This window comes from Platichthys flesus, chromosome 5, assembly GCF_949316205.1.
Source record: "Platichthys flesus chromosome 5, fPlaFle2.1, whole genome shotgun sequence".
NCBI classification, from domain to species: domain Eukaryota; kingdom Metazoa; phylum Chordata; class Actinopteri; order Pleuronectiformes; family Pleuronectidae; genus Platichthys; species Platichthys flesus.
In genome coordinates this window covers 20,062,462-20,088,131 of record NC_084949.1, presented here as the reverse complement: position 1 = coordinate 20,088,131, position 25,670 = coordinate 20,062,462, and the positions used below count along the sequence as shown (strand labels likewise).

General features: G+C 43.1%; 1 protein-coding gene across 1 annotated transcript in view; it reads right to left on the bottom strand.

Annotated features, from left to right (window-relative positions):
- The window catches only part of cntln (centlein, centrosomal protein), an 82,950-nt gene that overhangs the window by 21,958 nt on the left and 35,322 nt on the right, over window positions 1-25,670 (bottom strand). Inside the window, exons 13-21 of the mRNA XM_062388979.1 lie at window positions 24,811-24,927; window positions 17,397-17,497; window positions 14,726-14,823; window positions 13,230-13,759; window positions 9,969-10,050; window positions 7,921-7,996; window positions 7,290-7,558; window positions 3,356-3,577; window positions 1,884-1,981 (exon numbers count right to left, since the gene is read on the bottom strand). Of these exons, the coding sequence (XP_062244963.1) occupies window positions 1,884-1,981; window positions 3,356-3,577; window positions 7,290-7,558; window positions 7,921-7,996; window positions 9,969-10,050; window positions 13,230-13,759; window positions 14,726-14,823; window positions 17,397-17,497; window positions 24,811-24,927 (1,593 nt within the window). The remainder of the gene's footprint in view (window positions 1-1,883; window positions 1,982-3,355; window positions 3,578-7,289; window positions 7,559-7,920; window positions 7,997-9,968; window positions 10,051-13,229; window positions 13,760-14,725; window positions 14,824-17,396; window positions 17,498-24,810; window positions 24,928-25,670) is intronic.

Sequence of the window (25,670 nt, the reverse complement as noted above, 5' to 3'; positions counted from 1 at the left end):
TCTCCCAAACGCATCAGGGCTTGTGTGTTTTTAAATAAACAGATGACGCAACACTGGAGCAAATGCTTTCGTGTAAGTAAATGTCCCTGTCTCCCTAGGTGGATGAACGCCTGAGGGCAGACTGGCTAAATAAATGTGAGCTTGTCCTATTGGAGTGACATTAAATTAAATGAGAGAGGAGACTAGCCTGGGGACTTAGGGGGAAGTAGCGCTGGTTGGTTACCCCATGGATTTGGCCATTAATGAGAAAACCCATATTGAACCTTTCAGATGACTGTCTGGTGTTGACTTAAAGACAGAGAGCAGCAATAAGAGCCCCAGCAGCTCCCCTTGCCCCAGTGCTAATGGCAATTAAATCGACAACATTTATTTTAGATGTTCTCTTCTTCTGCACCCCAAAAAGAATAGAGGATAAAAAAGAATGAGGGATATAGGGTGCTTCTGCTGTAGCGTAGCCTGTGATCTCTATTTATGAGTGTTAGTGGAAAGAGAGAAAGAACTCAAACTTTATCCCGATCACTCACACGCTTGTTCCCTTTGTTCTGCGCTTGTTGGCGATATTGTTCATCAAACATGCGTGTATTGTAATGATAACAGTCAGTGGTCTGAAGTGTGTGAGCGTGTGAGGGAGCGAGAGCACACATTTCTGTGTATGTTGTTAAGAATGAAGCGCGGGTGGACGTTTCATGTGGCTGATAGACAACAGTGCTAAAGATGAAAGAAGCAGCTTCATAAATAAGGCAGGGCCATAGTGCCGGATATTGACTGAGGACATGCCGGTGTACTTTGAAATTCATTTCTTTTTTTCCCCCTTCTCTTCTTTAAGGCGAAGCAGCCTTGCTCCCTGTGTGTGTGCTGAGATGTATATTTCAGAGATGTCTAGACATGCCTTTCATTCTGAGAAGGGGTCCCTCCATGGAGGCAAATGGAGTGGAAGGGTAGAAGAGATGGTGAGTTACGTGTGTGTGTGCGTGCGTGTGTGAGAGTGTGTGACAAGAGCCTGAGGAGAGACTGAGGCTGTCGTGGAAACTCAGCCGAGGGATGTTCACTCTGTCTGACTGTGATCCACTGGTTTTGGTCACACACAAACACATACCCACTGTGATTGTACACATGCCCTGGATGCATTATTGAGAGCGGCAGGCAGAGGACACAGCATACTAGACAAAGAGAGGGAGAGGGAGAGAAGCCAAGTCGTTCTTTGGCCCCTTCCTTCGGTTGAAAGATGAGATCCTAATGCAGAATGATGATGTACGCCTTGCACAACACTTCTCAAAACTTGACATTTTCCCTGAGTGAATTGTTTATAGCTATACATTCTGACTGAGTAATGCAGCAAGTGCTACAGTCGGTGAACCATGTAACTCATTAGGGCTTGTGGCCCACAGGCCAGAGCGATGCTGTGTGGGTTTTAGTGTCATGGGCCAAAATGGTCCCTCCTGCGGCACACAAACAATCAATACACTGCTTTGATCAGCACTCCACCTCAGCTACCCACATATGCAACACCACACTACATGACACACAAGACACCCACATGCACACATATGCATGCACACTAATTTCTTCAGTCGTTTTTATATACTCGCTCATGAGAATATGCATAATTTGACAAATGATTCATGCAGAGGAGAGACATGCATAAATGGAGTGCAGCAGACAGAGTGCTGCCACAGGGTGGAATCTAACACTGCGGATGAGAGCTGCACAGAATGTGCAAACATGCAGACGGAGACACGGTGAGATGGGAAGACAAAGACGGAGAGATAGGCGAAGAAATTAAAAAAAAGGCGAAGTAATAGACATACAGCAGAGCATCAGTAAGATCGAAAACCAAAAAAAAAAAGAAGTCATATTAATGAAGAGAAAGGTGTGAAACTAACTTGTCCTGCAGCTGGCGGAGCTTGTCCTCCTTCTCCTGGAGTTGGCCTCGCAGGGCTTTGTTAGCTGCCACCTGCCTTGTGACCTCCGCATTTGCACTCTGGGGGAAGGGCACACGGCGCGTGTTTGTTAATGTGTTTGTATATGACAGGGGGTGGAGAAGGATTTCGCGACACCACTGATGACAGGTCATGCACAGCATGTTTCCTCATTATAGCTACAGCGGGAGGGTGCAAGGTGCTAAAAGAGGTTAAGAGGAAAGCTGCATTTATAAACGTGGATAAGATAAGGGGAGTAATTAGGAAAAAATTACAATTTGCAGACCTATTCTATAATATTTATCTTAATGTTGATTTGCTTATCAAATAAATAACTAATTGTGATAACATTAAAATTTCTGAGCATTTCTATACATCAAAATAATTTGACATTTGTTAAACATTAAAGATGCTTCACTGTATTTAAACCAGTAATACAAATAAACCACTTCTGTGCTTTGCTCTTTGCTTCATGAGCAACAGAGACATATGGCGCATGACGACAGGATGGCTTCTGATCATAACACTGATGGATATTTGAACGTGCATGTTCACTTTGGTTTAAAGGGCCCCATATCCCTTGTGGGAAGTGCAGCAGTACAAGCTTTTGACAATGCGCTCACTCAGTTTGTGCACCCCCACAGCGCATCCCTCACCTCACCCTCTTGGTGTCACCCGACATGACTTCTGCGGCTGTGTGTAACGACAGCAGCAATCTGCTTGGTGACACTGACGAGCTGGCTGTGGAGAGGGTGATAACGCCGTGGTACCACTCACACCTTATTCCCTGTGATGTAGGGCACGTCTCTACTGTTATTCCTCATTTCTCATCTGCCTGACAGGTGCTCCGTAATAAGATCAAATGATAAGAAATGCAAATTCATGTTGAAATCACATGCAATTTCAGGTGATGTCAAGTGTAAATTAAAAGGCTCTAGAATCTGTGTTTTTTTTTTATTTTTATGCATCATGATTTGAAAGTAAAACCTTGAGAGGGTTTTTTTCAGCGTGTCTTAACTCCTCAAAGACTGCAGGGCATTCAAACCAGGGAGATGTTAAAGTGACTCAGAAATATTGATAAATGAAAAAAATACCAGGGAAAAACATAAATGCATGTGTAATCCAGTATTTTGTGGTATTGCATAGTAAGAAAACAGCATCAAAACGAAAATCCTTTTGTTTGCAAACCACTGTAAATATAAACATAAATGTAGCATTTCATTCATTTTTTGGGAGTAAAAATAGATGAATAAATGTTCCAGTTATTCATTGTATTATCCACTCAAGCTTCATAGTGCACAAATTGGAAAATTAACACAATCTTTAATACCATCATCCTATTAAGAGCTTTATCTCATAAGGCGTGTACAAAGCCTGGAGGAAATTCATTACCGCTGGAGCTCTATTTGTGAGAAACAAGTCTTAGACCAACTAACCTTAAGTCTAGCTTGGAGTTGTTTGACTTCCGCCTCCAGGGCCTGGGGGGCCAGGTTAGCTGGGGAGGGCATGGTTCTGCCCTGGCAGGAGCACTCTGCGCTTACAGGTGCTGGTGGAGGTGGTGCGGTTTGCTGAGGGAAACTGATCTGCCTCCACTGCTCCAGCTCCATCTCCAGAACCTTTTTCTGCTGCTCCACACCGGCCAGGTCGGAGGTCAGCTTCTGCAGATTGACCGACAGAAACAATTGGTTGGCTATAGGCTACTAGTGATGATAGCACGGAAATGGATACAAGCTTTTCCAAATAGTGATGGGAGATATCATACTGATTTTGCCAAACCTGGCTTTCTCTGCTGTTCTATACAGAAATGTATTACTGTTGTAAGAAAGAAATCCACTAACTTATACAAGTCTTCCATGAATAAGATAAAGGCAGAGAAAGCCTAAATAATATGTCTGAAGTAGTGTATGCGGTTACCATGGCAGATCGATGGGCTCTGCTTTAATATCACCTCTGTGAAAGAAAAACGCTTTTTTATGCTAATCAGGAAACACATGATACTGCTGTTCAGTCAACAGGGCCTAATTCTCACAGTGATTGGCATGCATAATAAAGTCGTCCTGCAGAATCCCAGAGCGCTATGGGACAGAGGGAGTTCAGCATTTGGTGAGTGATGAAGGATAATGGCACTAGTTGATCATAGACAGCCTGCAGTGTATCAATGATTTTAAACATAAACGTCTGAGGTGAACCCTTTTAACCACATATGTGCGGTGGAGCAAAAAAAAAAAAAAATTTTCTTCATTAAGAAAATAGGAGGCAGAACCACATCTCTGTAATTTGGGTTCAATACTACCACAATTAGCTGATCTGGTGTCATATCAAACATCAAGAATGCTTAATGGCACAAATAGGAGACATGATACATGAAGATGTATGCTGCACTCATGGGGTAAATACTGGAACACACGCAGAGCCACACACATACACACCCACAGCTGAGTGAAACCGCAGATTCCCAGGGGTTTGCTCTCTGCTCTGCATACATGGAGGTTATTGATATCTGGTTGCTGGCTGACACCTTTTAATAGAATCCCTCTTGTTTTAGGTTTCCTCTGTTCTGCTGAAGACGCACATGCCATATCCCCAGGGAGGGCGGGGGGTGTAGAGAGTGAAAAGTGAGGCGATGGCTGCAGTGGCAGGGGTGCACGGATTAAGAGTGGCATTGATGACACTTCCTGTAAGACAGGCTCTGATTTTGTGGGCCATTTTCGGCCCCGGTGAGAGATGACACTGACATGGACAGATATACTGGTGGTCCATTAGGCTGGAAGAGAGGACAGCTCTCTATCTGTCTCTCTTTTCTAACAGAGCGACAGCTGCACTCTGTTTCAGAGACGCACAGAGCTTTTCTGAAAATGTGTCTGTGGCAGTCAATGAGGCCGAGTCCGGAGCTGCTGGAGTTTGCACTTTTGAATATTAGCTCCCTCTCTATCAACATGTTTTGTATAACTGATTTTATTACTGAGCGTAGTCTTGCTTTATATTTTTAACAGATGCCAGGTTGACTTCAACTGCCTCAGCTCCTCTTATAGAAACTTATCTACCGGATATTAAGTTTTTATCAACAAACAAAAAAAGAGGGAGTGGGAATACCACTGTTTTCAGATATAGTTCTCCCAGCACTCAACAACAGCCTGTTATCACTGTGACGGTCTACAGGCTCTGTCCAGAGTTCTGTTTGATTATTTATTTTTATCGTCTTTATTTCATTTAGTATTATTGACTTTTTTTTCTTGTTTGTGGTTTGTATTGTTTTGTCTTGAGAAGCACTTTGGGGTGCAAGAAGGTTACCATGTAATAATGTTTACTCAAGTTACTGTGCCAACTCCTTAGTCACTTTGTATATCTCCTGCTGGCCAGACCTTTTATGTGGTATGTGCTGCAACTGTCATTAAAATGTAAATAGTCTGGAGCTTTTTAGGTTTAGTCTGTGATGTCTGATGCACTCCCTAATCCTGTGATAATCCCGGCGCCTTACATGTTAGAGGAGGGGAGGACATTCCACACTTAAAGAGATAAAGTTGGTCAAATTGGGGGAGACGGCGGCCCAGTGCACCGAAGAGTGAGGCAAATGGCAGAGTACCGATAATGAGTGAGGTTGATAATCCAAGCAACCAAAGGAGCCGGTATTTATGTGATATGCGTGACATTTCTACGAGGAGGGTACACTTCACCTGTCACCTGAGCTTTTTAAGCCTCTTATTACACATTAAAGGATGAATTCCAGCTGATACAAATTAGGCCTCATTTTCAAAGGTTTCCGCCTGTATTTAAATCCTAATGATAATATTAAAATCAGGGAATATTTGCAATAATAATCCCAACCTAAAACATGAGTGGTCACATGAGCTGACATGTTTTCAACAGACTTTAATACAAATTATCTTCAAGAGAAAATGTAAAGTAAATATTTTAAACATCCATAATAGATCATAGACTGACTTGATGAGGGATCATTACTGGTCATTCACTTCCAGTTTTAATTTATATATCAACTATTACATTCGGTTATTGAGATATTTAAACGCTCACAATCCAAACTCATAGAAAGAACACAAGAAAAGGGGAATAGAAAAAGAAAATAAGGGTAAGCAAATAAGAATGGAAGGAATAAGGAAATAATGATTTGAGCTGGTAGGAGACGAGGAAGGAAGCAACAAGGGAAGGACAGAATGGCCAAAGGATCAGGAGACAGAGCAACACAAACAAGTTTCTGTGAAACTGCCATGCTACTTCTCACATGATGGCCCCTGTGGAGGCTGTCCTAAGCCAATTACAAGCAGAGAGTTTTAGTTAGAGAGTTGGCCCGGACCGGCTGGAACGAGCCCAAAGTCCATCACCTCTTGCCCTTTCCAGAGAGGGCAACAAGACCTGGCTTTGGCCAGTCGGTTGGCTGAAACTTTCTCTGGAGGAGTGGCATTAATACTGCACAAGGATAGCGGAAACAAAAAGGAAGACAACAATTCCCTCTCTGTCAACACATTCACACAACAGTCTGTTTTGTGTGTGTGTTTGTGTGTTTGTGTGCCTTTACTGCTGTGTCTGAGTCTAAGGTCTCGTTGGGCCTCTGCAATCAGATGCCCGGGTAGGAGCACAAGGGCCACTTCCTAGGTAGCAACACTATGAGGGCTGCACTCATGACCCGTGTGTACAAGTGCAATATACTTTATCTGTACTACTCCACACAGTAAATATACAGACATACAGACACATGCACCTAATCAGGTGTCCAGTGCACCTCCACTCGCTGCTGCTATGTCTGAATCCACCAAGTCTCCTGCCTCCTATCGGATTAACAACTCTGTCGGTCTCTGTGCTGGTGTGTGTATTTGTATGTGTGTGTGTGTGTACATATGTTGGTGTCTACAAGGAGGCCCTGACAGGAAAGATACTGTTTAGGGGGCAAAGTGCTTGGTGTTTTATTTATAATCTATACCAAGTCTAAGAGTTTCCTACCTGGAGGCAGGTACTAAATAACTCAATGGGCGTATGGCACTGGACTCAGTCACCTTGCATTCGTCTGTGCACACAAGTGCATGGATTTGAAGAAATGTAACAGCTAGTGACACAGATTGTTTTGGAGAACTGGCTCACTGAAACATTCAGCAGGATGAGACAACAGCCGAGTCGGAGAGGGAGAGAGAGATTCTCCCTCTCTCTCCTGCTCTGTGGAGCTGACCTCCACAGGCGAGGGTAGGCCTGTCAGCCACACTTATTAAGCATGATAAGGGCAGCTGCACTCTCAGCTCATAGCAAATACTAGAGAACCAGGAAAATAAAGACAAAGAGAGACAAATAAGAAACTTCCCAACGCTTACAACTGGCTTTCCTCTTTACTCATCTCCCTGGTTTTTCTCCCCAGTAAGTTACCTGTGCGAGCTGCTTTCTGCTGCCGAGTTTCTCAGTGATGGAGTTGAGCCGTGCCATGATCTTCTCATTGGCCCTCCGCAGCTCTTTGGCTGAAAGCACAGCATCTTTCCTGGCACCTTGCAGTATGTCAATGTGACGCTGTAGGGACTCTACGCGCTGCTGCAGAGCAGAGGAGGAGGAGCAGCGCTGGGTCCTCAGCATCCTCTTCCTCCTCCACCTCCTTTTCTCTCCTCTCGTCCCTCGTTCCCAGGGCTCATGCTGTTTATCGTCTAACAGGAGGAAGTACATGCAGGCGCCTCAGAGTTGACAAGAGCACAGGAAAACTCCAAATCCCTATTTAGAAGCTGCTGCTGGGATTTAACAGCCGTGTGTGAAGGAGTCTTTGTGTATGCAACAGTGAAAACTGAGATATATTTAACAACTTGAATGATTCACATTTTCCATTTATACCCACTTGAGGAGTGTCAGATTCTTGTGAAAAAATAACAAAACAACAAAGCTTGTTAACTTCTGAAATACTTGTTTCTGATCGACAGCATACGGCATTGAATGTTTATCCAGCTTCAATTAATAGTGGATTAGATTTTTGTAGTTTTTGCATTGGTACTAAAAAAGGAAAAACGTCTCTTACCTTGGGCAGGAACATTGGGTTGTTTTCTGTGAGATTCAGCTTCTGGTGCTTCTGAGATCAGTGAACACCTGTAGGACTAAAAGGAGCAGCAGAGTCAGAGACAGTTATGAAAAGCAGCTGTTTTAATGTAACACAACCGGTTGACATGTTACGCTTCCTGAGACGCGGCTCATAATGACACTGTGATCACAGTGTGTGCTCAGTTTAACGCGACAAGACAAATCACCCTGTGCTTTAATAATTCACCTGAGCGTGTTCGACTGACTTGATGTTAAACGCCTCATAGCACAGTTATTACTTCTGACAGATGCTTGCAAATGCCGCCTTTGTTCAATCAGTCTGAGAGCTCATATTCACTCCTACAGGATGACGAGTGTGTGTGTGCGAGTGTGTAATCATTTACACTCATAAGTGGCAATGCAAGACGCTACAGAACTTCAACGTTGTTTGTAGTGACATCAAAGAACACTCCCCTACCCCCTGTCCTCTCTGCCTGTTTCTTTTGAACAGGGTCAGATAGGATTTGATCAGTGCCAGGTTTGATCAAACAGTGCCATGTGGAGAGGAGCAGCGAGATGAAACCTTTGGTTTGTGACATGGCGCGGCGTGAGGGGCCGGGGCTGTCATAGTGATGAGCCTGGGGGAGCTGATGGGCACATTTAGCAGATCTGGAGTGGGGAAAACTAAAGGGGATCTGAGACTAGGGGTCCTGACAGCTCCCTAGCAACATTTACAACAGCCTCTTCCTTTCCATCTTCTACCTTGTTCCCTTCCTTCCAAAAAAGAGAAACGGAGAAGAGGAAAGGACAGTGTCTTTAGAAAGGTCCCTGCATTTTCCTCTCTTCATCTCTCTTCTTGACAGACATATCTCTCTGGGGCTTGGAGCTGCCATGTCCTGCTGTGAAGTGGTTTGATGTGGACAAGAGTAAGGGTCCAGGCCTATTGATTTCATGGTGAGAAAAGGAGACAGAGGAGAAAAGAGAATCTACAACCACACATGAGGAAGACTTTGTGATCGCAGGAGTAAAAGGAGAGGACACCTAAAAGATGCATACATTGGCATGAACGAAACCATGCAACAAAGCGTGATGGTGAAAACAATAATGTATCATCAGGAAAACAGTTAATTGGACAGTTTGATAAATTGTTTGCGTCATGAAATGTGAGTGAAAGAGTTAAAATAGTAAACAAAATCAAAGACGTTCAGTTAAGTGTCATATATGATGAAGTCAAGCATCAAGTATGCACCTTTCAGAAGCAGCAACAAATAATTCATTCCGAATTATTGAAGGAGGGGATCGTAAGGTGTTTGTAAAACCCTTGCACGACTGACCAATCATTTTATTTGGACTGAATGAAATGATTGGCTAGTATCCCTGTCTGTCATGGCCCCCCTGCCTGCCTACACGCACTCCGTCCGTGCTCTCACTGCACATGACCGAGATCTTCACAACCCAGAGGGACACACAAACCGCTCAAGCAGAAACGATTGGTAGACGTTTACGAGCGAGTCACAGAAAAGTCAGCATGCGGCAGTTGTCACAGAGTGCACGTTCTTGTGTTTTGGGGGCGCGGTTTTGACGAGAGGACCAATGGAGGGTGGTGGTTGTATCTGTGGCATATTTTTGTAGTGTAGCCTACTATTGCAAGCTTCTCCAGTATGACCTACCCTAGCTTTAACTGATAAACAAAATAGCAGTTCATTGCATGGGCTAAATTTTCAATGTCAATGGGGTGATATTAATCCTACAATTTTCTATGATCACAATAATGTAGCTGTACATAATAGAGCACATAGGAATCTTCTGAATTAAATTACAATAACTGTTGGTTAAATTCTGCTGGCAATTTTGTTTTGTATAGTATCTCAACACATCATCTTCACTCATAAATATGGAAAACTTTCCTCCAAATATAATGAATATCCCACGCGACCATTTTTAAAGAAATAAATGAGATATTTAGGATGTAGAGGTAAAATGTGTACACAGTGCTGATAGAGCTTATCATTATCTAACAGAGAGATTTAAGGATGAAGGCAAACCAACCTTTCGGTTTGCATGTTGTCTGCGAGGTGCTTTCCCTGAGGGCACACTGTCGAGACTGTCCAAGTACTCCTCACCGCTGTCACTGTGGAGAAAGGTGAGAGGGGTTATTACAGACCAGAAGTTGAACCCACAGAGCACTGGTTCTGAAAGTACCACCCTTGAACAAAAAACCAATTTACCATTTATGGTTGATTTAGTTGACATCAGGCAAAAATATGTGCATTTTGCCACCCCTCCCTCCAACAGAAAATCAATGTCCCATCCAATTTCTGAGCTAGAAGTGTAAATGTGGGTGTAAATTAAGTGAAAAGCTGCAGAGTCGGGTGCTGATAGTGAATGCATCAACATGTATGAGAGCGGCTGTGGCCTTCATTAGCCCTCTGTGTGTGACAGACGTGTGTGAGAGGCACGGCTGAGCGGAGCCAAGCAAAGTTGCATCTGATGGACACACAGTAAGGGCTTCCTGAGGCGCACACACACACACACACATCCTCAAATACACACACATACACACACAGGTTTATTGACAGTGACCTTTGATGTGAAGGTGGAAGCCAGTGACATTTACGCTGGCGGGTTTATTAAGGTGGGGCCTGGGAGAAGCAGCAGAGGTAAAGACCACAGAGAGAGGATATAACTGGTACTTGACAAGACTGGGGGCTAGTTAGGGCTCAACCTGGTCTGGAAGGGGCAGGGGGACTTGCTGATGATAACTAATCACCACCACCAAGACCCCACAACTAAGAAATTATGCATTTTATTAAAAACCTGTTCTTGCTGCTAAGACTTCTAAAGTTGGACATAAATTAAGCCATGTGAATACAAATTGAAATCAATCTTTTTATTAATTTCAATATATATCATATTCAGAATGAAATACTACATTCACTATGATACGGTTAACATGAGGCCTATCAGTCATCAAGAATTAGTGTAACTGTATCCACAGACTATTAAAGTTGTCTCCTGAATGTGCTTCCATATATCATATAGTTAAGAATGCTGTGCTGGCATTTTAAGATGATGCTTCAAGGGATTTGTGTGTCTGTGCATAGATACTGTGCAGAAAACACAGATCTTTGCAAGTCAAATACAGACACCTCCGCCAAGGCCCAACAGTCTTAAATCTAATTAGGCTCTATAAAATGTCCTTCAATCAAAGTAATCAGTTCCCTAGATTTGCCCGATTTATATCCATAATTATTCATGAATCAATCTCTGGGAGAATGATGAAAAGTCAGAATAACGCCCCACCTTGCAATGGTTAAGAACATCATTTATTTTTCCTGGATTTACCCCTGATCTAAATCTGCACAAAAATTGAATTGGTTGTTCCCTGACCCATACCACGTCCTTCAAACTAGTTTTGTGGAAATTCATCTTGTAGTAATTGCTTAATGTTGCTTGCAAACAAACAAACAAACAAACAAACAAACAGGGGTGAAAACATAACATTCTAAGGATACGTAAAGGATGCTTACAAGTAAGCAGAGGGACCCAAGGAGCGAATCACCAAGCTTTTGAATAAATGGAAAAAAAACATGGTATCCTCTGAACCAGATCCCAAAAACACCTAATTTTGTCCATCAAGAACCTCTGTAATATATTAACACACATCACTTCCTTCTAACAGAACTACTCAGTGAGATATTCTCCGTACCCCCTGCTCGCCCACAAAACTGATGATCCGCTTAAAATGGTCAGCTTCCTCCAGCAAGCTCAAAAATTCAGAGACCGAGCCAGAGGCAGCGAGAACTAGAAGGGGGAGAAAAAACAAAGACTTGGCAGTAGCCTTAACGAGTCTGACATCTTTATTTGACACTATTAGGGCCAAAGCTCCTTAGGCAGAAACACTGTATTTCCGGCAGCGCCTACCAGACACACTGCTGGAGGAGACCCCTGCGAGATACGAGACGCATGAGGCTTTACAGTAACAAATCAGTTGACAGGTGCCTTAAATAAGACAACATCTCAGTTTAGACCCCTATTTTGCAAATCCACTTAGATCCTCCTCTCAGGTAAAGCGTATATTAGACTGCTGCTTATTAGCTACACGGAGAGGCATTAGGAAAGCAGGGCATAGCTGTACCCAGTCCCCGCTAAACAGCCTCACGTGGATAGAGCCGGGGATTAGAGTCAGATGAATTAGTTGGTGAAGAGATGGCGAGTTAGTGGGACAGAGCAAAGAGAGTGGAGAGAGAGAGAAAGGGAGCGAGAGAGAGGCATACAGGGAGAGAAAGTGAAGGGAAATAAATATCAGCCATAGCTCTGCTTGTTTGAAATCAAATCATTCCGACTATCACTCAATAAATGTTGGCTCAGTGCCTTTTTTGCATAAAACATACATGAAATAATTACTGTCGATGGTTCTTAATTTAGAGGGTGTTAAACAGCTTGTAGACATCTGGTACTGAGCCGAGTAGGGTCATTCAAAATGTATCTAACTAGATTAAGGCAGGGAGAGGAGAGAGGAGGGTGGGTAAGATGGAAAGGAAGTGTTTGTGTGTGTGTGTGTGTCTGCCTGTTGGTAAGTATGCATATGTGTGTTTGGAGCGGGATAGAAGGGTGGCTGAAGGAAATAAGTGTAGCACACACATTTGTGAATTGCCATGCCACTAGATAACAAATATGACTAGACATGGAGGCATTGGCTGCTTCATGTGTATGGTTGTGTGTGTGCAAGTTGAGGTGCTGGGGGGGGTTGAAGGTGGGGGCTTGGTACTTGCAAGGGGATCCTTAGCGCTGTCAAGGGGGGGTTAGTGAATGCACAGGACCAGTAAATTAAATCAAACTGCCAAACTGTCAATTTCAAGATAGCGTGACTAGTGCATGAAAATGGCATCACTGGAAGGTATCAAGGCTTCGGCGGCCTCCTTATCCCTTGGCTTTCCTGGCATCGGTTCAACTTTTTGTGGAGAGGTGGCTAATTTTGCATGCAAATTTCAGTCAATAAGCTCCAAGCAAGGCATCCCAGGATATTTCAAAGGATCTGACAGTAGTCTCCCCCCCCGCATCCCTCCTCTCTCCTTCTCTCTATCATTCATGCTCACATTCTTCTTTTGGCTTCTGAATACCAACTAGACAGAAGATGAAATTCAATCACCCATTTGCTTACGCTTTGCATATGCACAGTGTCCCCTCGATGCAGCGTGGCCCCCCACAATTCTGCCAACCCACCCTCTCCACTCCTACCACCTAAAAATAATGAGGCGGGAGGCAGGAAGAAGAAGTGTGTCTGTGTGTGTGCGTGTGTATCATTACCTATCTACGCTCATGTCCTCCCACTCATCCTTAGTGGGACTGGGGCTGTGGCCTTGCCAGCTGATGGCTTGATTGGGGCTGACTGCTCGGTGGCTGCGCTGCTGTGGTGGACCTCTGAGCCGAGTTGTTTTGAATTTAACCTTGCCGCTAATGTTGCTAGCGATCCCACCTGCCCGCACTGGCCCTGCCGCATGGTTCCTGTAGAAGTCCCTGGCTGCTCTGAGAATCCCCAGCTCCTGTCTCAGCTTCATCAACTGATGATGAAGCTTGGTAGTCTCTTTCTGAGATGCAGCCAGCCGGGCTTTTACAGCCATGATCTCGTTGCAGTGCTGCTCCCCCTGGGCCAGGGCCTGGTCCTGGGCTGCCTTTTCACGAGCAGCTTCCTGGGTCCGCAGGCGATCCAGGGAGGTTTGGAGTCTGTGGCAGTTGAGGGCCAAGTCTTTGTTGGCCTCAAGTAAGTGTTCTTTCTCTTCCCTCAGCCTCTGTGTCTCCGCGTCAAGGGACTTCATCTTCCACTCCAGCTGCTCAATCTGAAAAAATTCGAAATACATGACGGGGCCACAGTGGCACAACATTGTTAATTTTTTCCTTTGCATATCTGTCATTTTTAAATAAATTCTAAAACTCCTTCACACATGAGTCTTGAAAACAACAGTCAAAGTTCATCCTGTTGTTGTTAAGGTGGAAATGATGGTGCCTGTTTTAACCTGCTTGTGGGAGCATGCATAGAGGCTTTCCTCGCCACTGACATTTTCTAACAGGGGGATGTGCCAGCGCACGCATGCAGTTTATGCTCTGTGAAAGGCTGAACCAGTGAGGGGGGTCAACTCTCCCCTCACTGGTTCAGCGAGATCATGGACATCTGACTGGCACCCCCTTACCCTGATCACCCCTAACTAGACAGCAACCAGGAACACTTAGTCGATTTGTTAGATCTTTGGTGGAGACTGTTTAAGAGAACAGTGGATGCCTGCTGGGTTTGTGCCTCCAGGCAATTTTTCCCTTTTATTTGGCTCTCAGTCGGCCCGCTGCTGAAGCCTCGTACCTTTCAAAAAATATTAGATGGCCATCCCTACTCTTGATAATTCACTGCTATGAAAGTCAAAGGGTGGGGGGCATATAAACTTATGCAAGCAGGGGTTTTAAAAGCATGCATGCACAAACACGAGCAAGCTACTAAGAGCTACTATACAAAAATGTTGTATTCTCTGCGAATTTAATACACGTTCCTATACTCCACCCCAACAGTTTTTATCTGTAGTAACAACAACAATTGCTTTTAACTTTGAAAAAACAAAAAAAAAACAACGTCCTAGCTTACTCTTGTCCCGGAAATTTGTGAATGACCAATCCTTCCAAGAGCGAGAACACTTTCAAATCGTTTTTCATAGAGTAAAACCAAAGTGTTTGAGAGGCATTGTGCTTTAGTTATGGCTCTGTCGGGTTTCTTTTATTGGCAATGACAAGGCACACTTAGTGATGGCATAGTGCTGTACCTTTTTAAATGACTGTTCCATTCGTTCGGCAGAAACAGAAGGCTTTTTCAGAGTGCTGCTTTTGACCTGGCGTTCCTCTACCACTTTGTGAAGCAATTCTGCAAAAGGGAACAAAGCTTGTTATTGTGACATGATTTGTCAAACTCGGGCTGCTCAATCAATAGAAGGATGATAAAGAGGGTACATTAAATCAATTAGCATTACTAATGTGTAATTTCCGTCTTAAGGTCCAGCTTCTTCTTCTTTTTTTCCGATCAAATCAAAAGGAACACACTGTCCCTAATGCTTAAAGGTCTTGAAAATCTCACGGCTAAAAACCTACCTCCCGTTTCTAAAATCTTAACAGATAACCTTTTTCAAAACCAGATTAACAGAAAGGTGTTTTATTTAGTAGCCCACAAGGAAATAGGAAAACAGTGTTCAAAAGTACACACACACACATTGGTACATGCAATGGGCAACCTCTCTCTGGAGATCTTAAACAAACGAAGAGAAGTGCTTGAATCCCTTGTGGACACAAGCCCCAGGCTGCACTGCTTTGTAGTCCACTATGTTTCCCCAGAGGACAACTAATCTCTCCAGACATGCTGCCTTATTCTGAGAACTTCAAATGTGGCTTTGGCAAACATATGATTTAGACTTTACAATAACAACTGAATAGATGCCGGAGTCAAAGTGTATGGGGATTTGATTTTCACATATTCATGGGCGCATACACAATCCAGTAGGCCTCAGTGTCACCGATGTTTGGCATACAGTAGATACACCTGCAGAAGTTGGAATATCTTTCCTGCTGACCTAGATGCAAAGGGCAACACAAAATAATACACAACTTTCTGCCTTTCATTCTCGCCTGTTAAACATTCATGACAGAACGACCAAAAATAATTTGTACAACGAGGCTGGAAACATTAAATATTCAGGACCTTGACTTTTAGGTCAGTTGATCTTTTGGAGAGCGAGTGGGAAAAAGAGGCCATAGAAGGAGAGAGCAAAGAGAGTGAGGGGTTATGTTGTGAGAGGCTGCTGCTTCTTTGCTTCACATTTGACACTTTGCCCAGGGAATTTTGTTACTTTGAATTAGGCTGTTCTTTTGTCTTTCCAGCATGTCACAGTCAATCAAACGGAGCACCAAATAGGACAGGAGGGCTGCCGTGTTTGCTGGGTACATAACCAGGTTGGGAGACAATTATCCAGCTCCCGGGCCGGTGGCTGGGGAGTTGGCACCTCAGCACTACCTTGATAAGAAGACGTGGTGGCTCCCTAGTCACCCACTGTTGGAGGAGGTCCTGGCACTGCGGCATACATTAACGTCCCTCCCACGTCTCCGCATGGGCTGCAGCACAAACGCCCTGTTCCTTTCATCTGCTGCCTTTCGTTAGTGTGATTCCAGTGTGAGCCATCAACCCGCTATCCCTTTGATCGGGTCACAGAGGTTCTTCAGGAGTAAATGTTGTGGCCATTCTCAACGTTTATTTTAAATGACGTTGGGGTTCCCATCCTTTTGTTGGCATAACATGTTGACACAACCGACATTTATTGATTCACAAAGTTAATGACGAGATCACCTCTGCCTCAGTCATCACAGTTGGCTATGTAACTTATTGACTTTCACTATTAAGAACTGCGATCAATAGATTTTATATCACAATCCTCAATGATTTATTTATTAGTTGCTATTTTATAAAATATATCAAGCAATCTAATGCTTTACTGTGAATCCAGATAGCACACGTGTTCCCATTTATTGTGAGACTGGTCATTGCAAAGTTTTATTATAACATTTCAGTCCTGTGGCAAAATGATTCGCTGTCATTCATGTCAACATAATATGCAGTATCATCCCACACAAAACGTAAAAGATAACTATTTGATGTTGTTTTGGGACATAGAGCATTTTTAACATTAGTACAAAAAACGTTTAAGTTATGATGCCGTTTATTTCTGTGAATCTAGGCATAAACAATCCTTCACGGATTAACCTTAAGTGGATCCATGACAGAAGCTGTAAAATGTTTGGTGAATAAGAAAGGGGCTTGTATCACATTTATATTTAGAGATTATTTGCTTGATAAGATATCAAACTAATTGTGCCCCTTCTAAGACGCCTTTTATCCTGTTTTTCCTGACTAGACTGTCAATAGGAGACAATCCACTATTTTAATTATTGCCACCCGTTAAATCACAGGCTTCCATCTCCAACAGACACCATCATTGGTTGTGAAGCAAATTAAAGTGATCGAGGACAGATTTGTTATTGAACGAGTAAATTAAAGCCACCGATTGCAGTGGTCGGCGTCTGACAAAAGGATGTGGAAATCCATTACAGCCAATAGGCTTTTTAACTTCGGGAATGATGTATTCAGACAAGATGAACACTACTTGATCTTTCAATCAATTTGCAAGGAGCTGATCAAGTCTTAATTGAGTTGTCCTATTAATTCCACTGGGAGGGATCTGATTAATTCTGCACACTGGTACACATGGCCAGGAAGTGAGGGTAGCTAGGGATACTTTTTGATTGACATGTAACAATACATGTGTACAATTCAATTTAGGCAAAAGATTTACAAACCAACACAAAGGAAAATAACTTTAAACAATCATTACCATTCAGTCATTTTTTTGGTCTTCAAAACTGCTTTTCTACTTCAAAGCAAAAGGGGCTCACCTTGGTGTTCACTGGCAAGACAGAGGTGGAGCTCCTTCACTGTGGCCCGGTCCATCGCTGCCTGGACTCGCAACATGTCCATCTGCTCTTCCAAGCCGGCTCTGCAGTCACACACATTACAAACCTTTCCTCAAATAGCAATTAAATATATTCTCCAGATAAAGTTCCAAAACAATAAAAGATGAGAAATCAGTACCAACACGAGAATAGTCAAATTAGTATATTTTTTTTAATCTGGATTCCTCAGTGGATCCTTTATTCGAGACACTTTTGATTTGTGTGCACTGGCTTCTATCCCAATGGTAAAGACAACATGGTGAAGAAATCAGGTAATTAAAATGGTTTTTAATTCATCTGAAAATCAAAGTGACATGCAACATGAAAGGCCAAGGTGGGAGAGTATGGTGTGCATCTGTGTGTGTATCATCACAGACAAACAGAGTGGAAAGGGTGCCCAATTACCTCTGTGCAATTAGCTTGATTTCTGCTAAAGGCTAATTACGTGGAGCCATGCTCGAGTCTTTGCACTTTCAAGTTATTATTAGGACCCCAACAGAAGTCTACTGAGGATACACGTGGCCCACAGAGGCAGCCACACCTGAAACACACACCTAATTCCCCTCCCCTCAGCGCCACAGAGTCAGAGAGGAAAACTAGAAACAAGCCGCTGCTACTGGAGTGGCCTTCTTCCCTCAGTTTACCTCATTACAACAGTAGGTCTTTATTCTGACCGACTTTGTTAAGGGAAGTGGTGAGTGCACCGTGCGTGATACACTCTGAACTATTTGAGGTGTAAAAAAAAAAGCCATTTGTGGTTATTATGAATTATGATGAGGCTAATGGCAATTAACTTAAACGAGACACTTTTTAGACCAATCTTATTTTGCAAGATCAACCGAGAGATTTTTCCATATGCCAAGAAAATGACTTGGGAAAATTATCACCATAGCGCAGGGAAGGGGAGTAATTAGCTTTTTAGCCCACACAGTACAGCAGAGCCTGGTCTAATGGCTGACCGCTGCTTAAATAAGTACACAAATGACTCTCCCTGAGGGAGGTGGAGGAAGCAGATGGATATGTGTCGCTCCTGTATGGATTTGCCTCCATAAATGAACTCAAGTCGATGAGGCACCGGCACGGCCTCGTGTGTGGAGGTTGTTAATGGGACAAACAAACTGAAATATGCAGTATGTGGTCGGAGCCTGTTCCATCTCGTGTTTCTCTTTTATCCCTTTTTGGATGCGGATAGTATTGACGCTAATCCAAAGTTCAGATGCAAAACATTCAATTTTGTTGAAGGATAAGCATATTTTCTTGGATGAAGGAGGGATTGGATTGCAGATGTAGTTCATTGGCCAGGGGCTTCCAGTTTCACAACATCACACTCTAGAGATGGAGGACTATTGCATTCTTATTCAGTAACACTCACGTTGTTGCAGTTTGTGCTTCAATCTGCCATAAAAAACTAAATTAACACATCGATAAGTCGGGATGTTGCAGGAAGAATTATTGAGAGTAATAGCTTCAATATTTGCAAAGACAACATTGTGGACTCGAGGCAATTTCAAGCCTGATCGTCTGGACCAGGGTCTGAAATCATGTCTTTGTTACATTTGGTCCAGTTAGTTTCATATTGCATTTTATGGAGCAGAATTTTGTATGACCTCCTGATGTCATCACTTACATGGGCTGCATCTAGTACATGGTAGTCTTTGAGTTTGAATGGAGAAATAAATGAAGTGGTTAATTTAGTTAACTTCGTTGCCAGTGTAATATATTTATGGTATTACTACGAGCATTACCAATTTCACGTGCAGTACTTGACACTAGTTTGGATACACCAAATAAATGTCATTGATGGTCCATCATAATATCAAGAGCACTCTTGCCAACTGCTTCTAGTGTTTAATGGTGTTTTCAGTTTTTTTCTGGTGCGAGACCACCTTCTTTGGTTGGAATACATTTTGGTTTGTTGGTCTGAATCATGTTCTGATGCACCTTTCACTCCTGTTATTTTTTTGGGGGGGGACTAAACTGAAGAGCCTAGAACTATTATTTTATTTAAAAAATGTATCTGGTTTCAGGTTTATATTTTAGACTTTTCTAAACTTGCATTGTGTGAGTCACAAAGTTACAGAGAGTTTTTTTTTGTATCAAAACACCAGATGGCATCTGTCAACGCATTTGTTTAACAACTTGGTCAACATGTAAAAATTCTCATTTAAATTAACCGTTAATACAAATACACGTTTCCACAGTATATACTGCCTTTTTCTTTTTTCAATAGGCGACACAACAAATTGGCGAATCTATTTCATTCTTCACTGAACAAAACTGTATTCTTGGATGGTGTATGCTCATATCTTCCCTTCCAGTCTCACTCCTTGCACATTGCTTCCTCATGTGAGTACATGATTTGATAAACAGATGCTTACTATTTTCACGCCACTGGGGTCCTGATGATGGGAAAAGAGCAAATTTAAGAATCCAAAAGGATGTTTAGGCAACACTGCAAGGCCGTGGTAGCACTGAGAAAAATCCCAACCTTAGGAGCTACCTTTTAGATCTACATCACATTATAACTGCCTCCAAGTGAAACAAACTCCAGAGGTTTCCCTGCGTCAAACTATACCTCCAGTAACCTGTAGTTTATGTAAAATTGAACTATATTTTCCAGTCATAGCCGAGCTATCACTGTGGTAAGAGGGTTCTCTACAGATTAACCTCCTATAGGATACACAAAGTATTTTATTTAAATCTGGATGACAAATCAAATGAAGCCAGCCAAAGTGTTCAACTCCCTCTCAACTTGCAACGTCACCTTAGGCGGAATATTAGTCAGCGAGTGTAAAAAGCAAGAGAAGCTTCTTGGCAGAAACCAGAGTAAAATCAACAAACGGGCGTTTTGTTTGCTAACGGTGTGGTCTGCAGTGGATCTCCATGTCGTGCGCCGCATTTCTGGCCCTGTTTTTAAAACATTTGCACATTTGAACTTCCGCCCTGAGTTATCCACTCCATGTCATTTGATCTCATCCCTACCTGTGCTGCACCAAACACAGCTTAGAGCGCCAACTGCCAGCCTCCATCCACAAGGGTGTACAACACAACATCATCTGCAGCCATTGTGCTTTCACACGCCAGCCCTCCTTTTGGTTTCTTGCTCGGCGCATAAAAATACACGGGTAGAGCAGGGAATAGGGTGAGAAAGCGAAAACACCTCTGGCATTTTTATCACAGGGGAGAGATCCTTGTTTGTGTGTGTGTGTGTGTGTGTGTACTGTGTAGTATTCCCTCATGGTTAAAGTCAAGCTAGAGGGCTGTTCATTCATAGAGGGAGTTTGGGGGGATAAGCCACTGCTGTCAGCAGAAATGGTGACTGGTGGAGTTTACATGGCTCGGTGCCGTGTTTTAGCTGTGGGCAATGTAGCGGCAACAGTAACAGTGAGTCTTTAAGAGGAAGGTTCACAAGCCATTGATGCAAGAGGTAAATGGGCATTCATGTAATAAAACCGCTGGTGGGATCAAACTAGGACGTCCACACATTTCCCTGTTCAATAGGGATGGGTGTCACTAGGTATCCTATTTTAAAATAAAACTATGTCCTTGAATAAATAAAACTTCATATATTTATAATATTATAGTATTTATTAGCTTGGCCCTGTGTCATACCTGCAACCTGTCCCCTTTCGTTTGCCTGTTATCAGCTGGGATTGGCTCCATGCACACCACGACCCTAAAACGGTACAGCTAATGAATGAGTGAATGATGAAGGGATGAAACGATTGATGGATGATGTATTTAATAGCACATTCCCTTCTGAAGGTATGAAGTTTATTCGTGAGATTTGGTTCTTGAAAAAAATTTATTCTTTCTTCTCTAATTCTATTTGCCTGTTTTATTCAAACAAACCCCGACTTGAAGGCGCACTGAAGCTTGCATCAAAATGAGTTAGTGTTAAGCAATTTTTTTTTAACATAATTAATTTATCAAATAATTAATGAAGGAAAAACCTTACTTGTCTGAATTTAAATCATGAATAAAACATTCTGTTTGTGTGTGTGTTTGAGCAAATGTGTCCCTCCTCCAACTAAGCCCTGGTCCAGGGGGGCAAAAGACTCATTACTTCTAATACCTTTTAGCAAATCAAGATGAAACTAAAAAAATATGAGAAGCATCAGGGTAAACTTTATTAAACTTAATTAGTGTCAACGTCGCTTACTGGGGAGGTTCACATCCATAATGGTCACTCTCCGCAGAGGAGGTTTCACTGCTGCTGCAAAGCAAATGATCTCAAAGGCTTTTTCCCCCAGTAATCGCTGGCTAATTTATGCTTTGATGTTGTCTGAGCATAGCATCTTAAATCTGAGGATGCGCTGCATGTGTTTATTCTGTTTATGAGGCCTAAATAATCCCTGCCTCTTTTTGCCAACAGACCTTTAACAACAATTAACAAGCATGGACATGGAGTGCTGCAGACCGATGCGTAATGAGGCAGATAAAACGACCCCAAGGCAACATTTCTAGCTCACCCTGCACATTGTTACTTGGCAAGAAATTTCAATCAAATTAGTCTTGGTGTCCCTAATACATTTTGTCCCCTTTGCTTTTAAAAAACATGAAATGTTGAGAGCTTGGACGCTTTTGTGTGGAACACAATCAGTGCATTATTAAATGAAGGTTTTTCTGCAATTAAAATGTTTGGTGAATGAACCATGAAAGTAGAAATATAGCATTATTTTAAAAAGTTTATATAATTGATTGTTTGGCATCAGTACATGAAAACTGATTTCAAGTGGTTACTTTTTTAATCCAGAAGAATGTCGTTAATAAATTCATAGTTCATAGGGGTGAAAACATAACCTGCTTGGTTGAGGTAATTAACATCTTTATTAGTTGTTTTTTTAAACAATACCTAAACTATAATTAATAATAATCTGACAAGAGATTAACCTGATAGTTTAAAACTGACCATTGAGGTCTAATGTACGTCATCTTCTCAGAATGTGAAAATGTCACATGATGGCATCCTTCTATTAAATTAGTATGTGATATTTCAGCCATGCTAAATCCGACCAGGTCAACTGTGCTGTTTGTCTGATGTAGAAGTCTCAGCTAAGATGTGAAGTGGCAGCTAACACAAGCTCACTGACATGCTTGAACATTGTTCGTCCTCCCGACAAGTAGTTCATGCTGCAGGTGCATGCTATCATTTTCAGGTTTGAGTTATGAAGAATAAACAATTTGTTACTTATTGCATCCTTAAGTCATGAAATTGAGCCACAGGGAGCCAGTAAATCAGCTAAAAGAGCAGAGAAACAAACCTGTTTCACCTTCTTCCTTAACATCTCATTCAAGAGCGGAGATTACAGGGGGTGCCTGGGCCTTATAACCTTCTCTTAACACTGTTGGGACCCACTGAGCAGGAGTTATCCCAGCAATATTAATTCTAGGAAATGGTCATTTGGGCCTCAAGACACTGTTTTACAAGTGCTGCCTTCGGAAGAGGTGATAGGGAGCATCTGTGCGCAATCTCATGACAATGAGGAGGAGAAATGAGAGACAAATGGAGTTTAAACAGAATCTCTCCTCTAAAGCCTGCCACTAGGTATTTAAAGCTTTATAAGGGGTATTTATTTGCCCCTAAATTCTTCCGCTGCCAGGAGTTAATTATCCATTAGTGGATCATTGCTAGCACTTATCTAGCATAACCTTCACAAGCACAATCATTACAATACGGTCAACGGAACAACAAGCTATAACTGCTTACCCCATGAGTTTCCTGGCAGTTTTGTTTGCAGAAGCTGTTGTTATTTTGTTCATAATACCAACTTTTGCCCTCTCTGTTGCCTCTGAACAGAATTTTGCAACCAGAACACTGTTCCTTCGAAAAAGAGATGGGCAGTATGCTTTTGTTTAGTTTAACACTCTGAGCTGTGCATTTGTACAGATGTGTGCCCTGGAACGGCACACATCTGTACACAGCCCAAGTGTAGAGATCCTATCCAAGTTTACTTTGCACCAGCCACCCGAGTAAGGAGGGGTCCTGGGGGCGGGAATGGAGGAGATGAGGTGAGGCTGGTCAGGGGCACATGAAGGGGATCAACACTAACCCCGGAGGACAGGCCGGTTACACAGTTAGAAGAGACGCCAGGCGCTTACCATCCCTCGTGGTTTCCCTCGCAGGTCATGTCCAAGGACCCTGCATGCTCACTGTAGTGTAACCCCCCCGCCCCCTCAGGCCCCAGCCCTAGACCAGCCAGCACTCCGCTCTGCTCAGCTCAAGTTGTGGCCGGGCAGGCGGGCAGGCAGGTGGATGGACATCCCTTAACAGGCAGCATCGGCGGCACTGGGGCTGCTAGCCTGTAATTAGCTCGGACAGCTCAGGCTTGGAGAGAGGCAGCCGGGCTATATCATAATGAGCTCAGCTGGGATTAGGAGGACAGGGCAAGGGGGTGAGCAGAGGGGAAAGCAGTAGAGGGGGGGTGGAGAGGGGGGGCTGGCAAGTTCCAGAATTCTGGCCTCAGCCTACTGCAGCATCACGGAGGGCCGGAGGGAGGCAACTGGGAAGGCAAGTAAGAGGAGAAGAGGACGGCACCGAGGCATTGGATAGAGGAGGGAAGAGGTGAGGAGAGGTGAAGGCTAGGGGAGACAGGGGAGAGGAAGACTGTGGCTTTAGGCCAAGCTTTGTGTAGTATCATACTAGGTCAGTGTTAGGGGTTCTGTAACAGGGGGCTTCTTTAGATCAAACAAGACAATGGCTACACTACACCCAGAGACAGTAGAAAAGATGCAGACAGGAGGACAGAGAGAGACGGAATGAGAGGAAAAACTAAGCAAAAAAGAATGAAATAAGGCACTCGGGTCAGACTTTACAGACCGAGTATGTAAAGTATCTTATTGACACTCGCTTAATAACATCAGCAACAAGACTACAGTTTGGCCTAAATGTTCCATTAAAAATACAATTATTTCACAAAGACACGTCCAGGGATTCTGATAATGTGATTTTACTTCCTCCACTTTTATGAGTGAATTTTTTGGGCAGCCGATTTCACAAATGAGAACACAGTGTAACGATCTTGCTTTGGCCCCCCGCTGGCTGGTAATGATGTGGAGGGCTAGGTGGATGCTGTGAAGCTGCGAAGGGCACACTCAAAATTTCAACACCCACAAACAAGAAGGGACACTGGGAGTGTGTGAGTATTTGTGTGCATATGTAAGAGAAAGTTTTAAACACATGGAATGGCCAGACCTACGTGGGCTTTTGCTTTCCTATCTCTTCCCAACAATATAGAGTATCTATTGGTAATTTGGTGTTGTGATTTGTCTTGCCTTCTTGTCAGCATTGTGTGTTTATACTCAAATTTCCAAGGCAGGGAAAATCTGTGTTGGACTTGGGTGTCATGTGACTTACTTTTCAGTGGAGAGTTTCCTGGTGAGGTTTTTCAGGTATGTCAGTTCATTCCACACTGCATCACTGTTCTCTTGTCTTAGCTGCCAAGGCTCAGCACGCTGCATCCTTCCACCAGGCCTGGACACAAACACAGGTTAGCTATCAATATAAGGCCTTTGCATTGACTTCCAATCACAGTCTCACCAAAACCTCATCTCCAACCTTAACCAGGACCTAAGTAATTACGTTTTTTATGACCGGGCTGTGGTTCCCATGAGGTTTACTGGTCCTAACAAGATCAGTGTTTATGCTCAGAGCAAAAATGCAAAATGTAGAGGCAAGCAGGTTCCACATATTGAACAGATAGCCACGCAAACATACATACATGCATGAAAAGCAAACATACTAACAAGGGGAAAATGGCTGGTACTGTACATTACCTTGCTCCCTCTGGTCAGTTCACTTGGGGTAACAAGACCCCTTAGTCTCACTCTCGTTTTGTTATTCAGCCATCTTTAGCAATATTCAAATGAACAGCCTTGACTTTGACATTTCAGTGGCAAATCATGTACACACGTATGCATGTTTGTTAAAGCCCAGGGCACTGCCTGTGTGGCAGGGCAGGGGACCATTCCCTGTGTGCCATGCAAATGTAAATAATGGCAAAAACACACTCACAAACGAGGTCATTCAAATGTCTACACCTTACTTATGAATACTTAATGACATTTTGTGCTCAGTAGCGGCCCCCTCCACTGGACTTCCCCTTCAACACAAACAATCTCACACACACACACAGAACATCCCTACAGCCCGAAACTGCATCCTTGCACACTACCCGACTCATCAATCAGTCTTTGCCCAACACATTCAATTCCAAT